General features: G+C 51.7%; 1 protein-coding gene across 2 annotated transcripts; it reads right to left on the bottom strand.

The window, feature by feature from the left end:
• Positions 1-672: 672 nt before the first annotated feature.
• Positions 673-5,127, bottom strand: LOC138687741 (homeobox protein vent1-like). 2 transcript variants are annotated; one of them, XM_069796689.1, is made up of 3 exons: positions 2,281-5,127; positions 1,892-2,133; positions 673-1,366 (listed from the first exon to the last, which is right to left on the bottom strand). In XM_069796689.1, exons 1-3 carry the CDS (start codon positions 2,519-2,521, stop codon positions 1,007-1,009), a joined length of 843 nt encoding a protein of 280 aa, XP_069652790.1. In that variant the 5' UTR covers positions 2,522-5,127; the 3' UTR covers positions 673-1,006. The 2 variants fall into 2 exon arrangements, with proteins under 2 accessions (XP_069652790.1, XP_069652789.1); XM_069796688.1 differs by having other exon boundaries at positions 1,892-5,127.
• Between the last annotated feature and the right edge of the window lie 735 nt (positions 5,128-5,862).

Below are 5,862 nucleotides of genomic sequence, written 5' to 3' on the forward strand. Positions count from 1 at the left end.
GGTTCAATTTACTAAAAAATGGTTCAAAATACGCAGTTATCATGGGCATGTAGTGGTGAATCAAAGGCCAAATTTGCAGATTAAAATCCCATTTAGACAATATGGCTATGAACTGAACACAATTATGCTCTTAAATTTTTTACAAAGTATTTGTTTTGGTAATTGTAAAACTTTAAAATTCCATACTGAAGGCTTGAACTGTTTAATCCCTGTTTAAAGAGCCACACCGACTTAATATTTGTGATTAACACAGCTGATGCTTTCATGTGGAAGATGGGACTGGAAATGCAAAGGAATAAATTGATTAATATTCAGAAGAGAAACTCACCAACAATTTATCCTTCCTCCTGGAGAATGCACTTAGCCAAAAGCACACTGCAATGCAACTGTTAAGGTCCAGCCTCCCAAACACACTCAACAACAGACAGACTATATCTCAGCATGAGTGTAGGAAAGTCAGATAAGATGTATTAAAACATCTAAATCCTTCCCCATTACCCAAAACCGGAATTCAGGTGGCCATGGTCATTTACATTGCACAAGTGCAAGTTGGCACATGTAACTTTGTTCAGATTTTATTTTTACATATATATATATGGAAAACTAGGGTTGTGCACTGAAAACCAGTTTCTTAACACGCCAATTTCAGACTAAACTTAATAACTTTGCCCTGCACCATGGGAAATCTGGTAAATGCAAGTTTCTGCTACTGCTTTTCTCCCTCCAGTTCCCTTTCAGCAGCTTCCTTTCAGTCTACTATCTTTTGAAGGAAGACAGTAGACTACCAATATTTTTAAAATTAATAGCCTATCAAACAAAAAATTACTGAGTGGCATCACATCCAGTAAATTTTAATACCAATTAGTACAAATATAAAATTACTCCGTTTTGCGTTTAACTTAAAATAATAAACACATACTCTTCCAAATCAGACAAGAGATTCTGAGCACAAAATACATTACAGCATACAACATTTTTCCCCGTTGCCTGCCCCTTTTTGTTTTCACTATAATACATATACAGGGTGGCATTGCTTGTCCATTTTGTTCTGGATAACTGGATGGAAAGAAGGATGAGGAAGAAAGTGTTGCTGGTAGTACGGCTGCTCATTTGCCATAAAGCTGTAGGTGCTTTGCGATGCATCGTGTCTAGGAAAGGAGAAGCTGAACTGCACAGCTGGCACCGGGGTAAAAGGCAGGAGTCTCTGGTGCTGTGGAGCAAAGGGGTAGTGGAGACCATCCTGAAACAGAGCTGGTGGGGTCCCCGGGGGATAGCTGTAGAGCGGAGCAGGAGACACGAGGCTGTGCTGGTGGTCCTGTATCTGCCTCTTCAGTTTCATCCTCCGGTTCTGAAACCAGGTCTTGACCTGAGCAACAAAAAGAACGGGTTGGGGGGTGGAGACAAATCAGGGACTTTGCTTAAAAATAACGTGCAAACTACGAACAACTGTATCTCGGCTGCTTTTGCCATTTTGCTCCAGTTGAATTGACAGAGTCGGACTGATGCTTTCGCCCCAGTTAACCGAGGGCAGAGGATCTGGGCGGTGTGGAGGGGAAGAGGGTCCGTGTTCAGCGATTTTAGATTAATCCCTTTGAGTCTTTAAGACCCTATATAAGCTTTGCAAGGTCTACGCAGATAGCTGTACGTCAAGGACAAGCAGTTTACCTTATTAAGAAATAAGGAAGCTTGATACCTCCCCGGTAGAAAGTGCCCCCAAGTTCCCCGAGTGTTAACTCGTTAAAATTCCCGAGGGATCTCACTACCCTTCCCCCAGCCCCTGCTAAACCCAGCTGAAGACGGCTACGCCGCTTCAGCGCGCCGAAGGCCGATGCAAGACCCGGCTGCCCCCGCCCGACGGGAGCGGGCAGGGTCCGCTTCCTCCGGGACCCACCTGGATCTCCGAGAGCTGCAAGGCAGCCGCCAGCTTCCTCCGCTCCGAGGCCCCCAGGTACTTCTGGCGCTGGAAGGTCTTCTCCAGCCGGCAGACCTGCTCCGAGGTGAAGGCGGTCCGCGCCCGCCGCTGCCGCCCGCGGGTCCCGCCCGCCGCCGCCGCCGCCGGGGCGCGCTCCCCGCCCGCGCTCTCGCTCTCGTAGCCCGAGGACTCGTCGGCGCTCAGCCAGCCGCCGTCGGGGGCTGCGAAGGAGGAGGGAAGGGGCGGCCGTGAGGCCTCTTCCCCGGCTGGGGGAGCGCCTCTGCCTCCTCTCGGCCCGCCGGGCCGTTGCACCGACGGGAGTCGAGGCCCCGCGCGTACGCGTCCCGCCCGCTCCCCTCTTCTCCCACCTGGCTCCGACGGTGGGTGCGGGTCGGTGGGCTCCGGGGAACCGGCTCCGCCGGGCTCCGCCGCGCAGGGCTCGCCGTCCGCGGGCTGGCTCGGCCGCGCCCCCCTCCGTCGGGGCTCGGCTCTGACCAGGAGGGGGGCACTGCCGAGCGACGTGGGGGCGCGGGGAGGGGGCGCGCAGCAGATGTGGGGCCTGACCCCGTGGGGCTTGCTCCCTGCCGAAGGGAGCTCGGTCTGCTTCATGGCGGAGAGGGGCTGGGGGACCGCCGGGCTCGGCCCGCTCTTATATGGGCCCCTGGTCCCGGGCGGGCGGGTTTGCAAGTGTGAACCCACATCAAAGTGGGAATCGAGCAGAGATAACAGCTACCAGCGTGGAGGAAAGTTCACACGTCTGGCAAATGTCTACAACCGCTGGCTCCAGCGTGTCTGCGGGGCCCGGGAGACCCCCTTGAAGTGCAAACCTACCCCCCCCCCCCCCCCCCCCGGAGGGAAGGGCACGGGCAGGCCCAGCCCCGCAAACGGGCGTTTAAAGATCCCGCCGGTGCCGATAACAGCGCGGTGTTACCCGCTCCCTTCTCAGCCGTGGGGTCCCGCGTTGCGCAGGTACCCAAAATCAGCCGCGGGCCTGCCCAGCCCGGCCCTGCCCGCACCGTCGGGGCGCGGGGCGAGGCCGGGAGGAGGGAAAACGTACCGCCGGCAAGGCCTGCCAGCCCCGCCGCCGGGCATTCACCGCGGGGGGGCTGTGGAGACCGGCCTCCCTGGGAAAAGCCGTGGGGGGCCGCCATCGAGAAGTCCCTATCCCCGAGGCTGAGCCTTCACCGCCGGTGACCACACCGGGCGGTGGGGTCAGCAGGGCCGCGGGCCCTCTCAGCTTGAACTTGGCGCCGTCTGTCTAGCCAGAAAGGGCAACCGGTGTCCCAAAGGGTTTAGCGATCAAAGCACTAAGTGAGCAGCGAAGCTCGCACCTCACCACCTTCAAACTAGACCAATCCACACACGCCGGCATCCCGAGAAGGACGATGCCCTTGTAATGCAGGGAGAACACCAAGGACACACACACACACCCCTGGCAAAGCTTGGTTGGGGAAAGGCCGGCTGCAGAAAGGGGCATCCCAGCAGCTCAGCCCATCTCCGGGCTCTTCTTGTGTCCGCCTTACACCCGCCCTTTGGCCACCCCAGTGAAAAAGACCGCACCGACCACGACCCCCCTGGCAGTAGTGATACTTGGATAACACACACTCTAACCCTCGATGCTTCCTAAAGGGCAGGGGACACAATCACCATCCCTGTAACTGGGTGAATGCACTGACAGGACCTCAATTTCCACTGAAGTCCTCAGAGTTCCTGCCAGGATGCACAACTGAAAGGAGTGGGCACCATAAACCTGGGTCTAATGGACCAGGAGCTTGTTTCTTTCTAAAAACATAGCAATAATCTAGGTTCCCACACATAAGAGTAGATGGGAGTTTTCTTTCTCTAAAAAGAAATTTAATAAAATATTAAAAAGAAGTCAGACACCCCAACCAAACCAACTCCCCTCAAAACTCCCCAATTTATTATGAAAGATCAGAGGAGAAAATCATAGTCATGCTGCCCATTTTCATTGTTTCAAACGTTCCCATAACCCCATGGCCACGGGAAAGGACAGAGCATTAACGACCCCTCCCACCCCCACAAAGGCCACAGTGGCTTATCCCAGTTCTGGCCCCAGGGGAGCGATAAAGCCCAGGTACTAGAGCAATGCAAACATCTTACCGAGCCCACAGAGCCCGGGAGCCGGATTGTTCCTGGAGCTTTGCTTGCAACACCAGCCCCCAAGGGCAGGGGTGGGAGAGAGTGTACTTGCCTCGCACAGCCCTGATGGAGAGATGGGCCTGCTCCTTGTGGGGTGCTGGGCACAGCCACTAACGGAGGTTCACTTACTGCTGGCACAAGACTGTCATTTTGACTGATATGCACAAGCCAGTGCAAATGCCCAAGCAGCCGAACACTGAGCTGGAGACCAGACTCCCTCCCTGGAGGGCACGTACCTGTGGGTACCATTGACCCAACCAAAACCACTGTAACAGGGGAACGTTTAAACCCCATAGCATTTCCTAGACACATTTCAGTCAAACAGGGTTAGGTCACTCACTGCTCCCCGAAAGAGCTAAGTGCCTGCACATTAATTTTAACAACTTCTGGATTTAATAACTATTCCTGAACTATTCCACCTGTCTGCGGTCCTTCTTTTTCTGGAGAAAACTCACCACTGTACTCACTATCTCCATCCTATTTCAGGGCAGCCATTTCTGAATAACCCCATGTGTGGGCAAATCCAAGCAGAGAAACTCAGGCTTCGCCATGTATAAATTCATCCACAACAAGTTGTTTCTTGCAATGCATTGCATACTATCTGCAGAGCCTGACTGCCTCGCCAAAACCAAGTTTGGAGGTAGTACCTGAAACCCATTGATATTCAGGAGCTCCTAAGCTGAGCACACACCTGCCCAGTGAGCAGCGTGCTCTCCCCAGGGTGGCCTCCCCACCAGTTCTCCAGCAGATTAAACCTATGCCAAGCCAAGCCAGGGAGCCCTGGGTCCCTTTGATAGCATATTTCCATACATTCTGTATGGTATGTCTAAATATTTAGATGGTTTTAATATTTTGTACCAGCCATGGAAACTGGTTTGCTGCTAGGTGACTGTAAAAGTGAGATTTGGTAAATAATTATTAGAAATCTTATACTAACACTATGATTGAAACAATAGACAAAAGTATAGCCAAGCAATTAACTAGTAGAGGTAGTTACTCATAAGTTTTGCAGTTCTTTGCTCTTATGACTAGATGTTCCTGTACGCTACATGAGAACAATGTTGAAACTGATCACATGTGATGGAAGCTGCGTTCAGCTTCACGATCAAAGAACAAGGACAAGAATAAAGACTTCAAGGACAGCCAACAAGAACTTCAGATGGGTCGGTGGTTGCAAAAGCAGCCCTTCGACTCAAATGGATCCTTCATTGCGCATGAGCGGATGTAGGCAGTACTAAGATAATCAGTTGCAATTATTTTTATGTATATGTATACTAATCTGATTAATACGCAATTAGTTATTCTATATAACCTGTTAGTGCTAAAGCAGTGGTATGCACGCTAGCTGGAACTATCCCCCATGCATCCAGCTCTGCAATAAAGAATGCCTACTTTCTAAAACTCCAAAACGAGTCTTAGAGAGTTTCTTCGACCGGCTTTTTGGTATCACCTTGTGCCCTGCAGTCCCCTCACCCAGGCACACAGGGACACCCAGGGACTACCATCTATGGAAGGACGCTTCATTCCTACTGCCAAAATAAAACCAGGCACGAGATGACCATTCAGTGCTGTGCCCAGAGAGCCCAGCATGTGCATTTGCATTTATACACGGTGTGTCTGATAGAAGGAAACTGTGAGTAGCCCTGAATAGCTGCTGCCATTTCCCCTCTCCTTTGTTACTGAAGATGCCGGGAAGCTGACCTGTCCTACTGTCTGCTGAAAGGCAATGAAAACTGACTTTTTTCTTTTCTTTTTTTTTTTTTTTAATTTAGATTCCAATCTGAATTGCT

Source organism: Haliaeetus albicilla, chromosome 11 (assembly GCF_947461875.1).
Source record: "Haliaeetus albicilla chromosome 11, bHalAlb1.1, whole genome shotgun sequence".
Classification (NCBI taxonomy): Eukaryota; Metazoa; Chordata; class Aves; order Accipitriformes; family Accipitridae; genus Haliaeetus; species Haliaeetus albicilla.

Excerpts from the sequence above, each read along its gene's own strand:
- LOC138687741 (XM_069796688.1), bottom strand. The coding sequence starts at position 2,521 with ATGAAGCAGACCGAGCTCCCTTCGGCAGGGAGCAAGCCCCACGGGGTC. Across the intron at positions 1,367-1,891 it reads TGCAGCTCTCGGAGATCCAG|GTCAAGACCTGGTTTCAGAA; the intron begins GTGGGTCCCGGA and ends TTTGTTGCTCAG.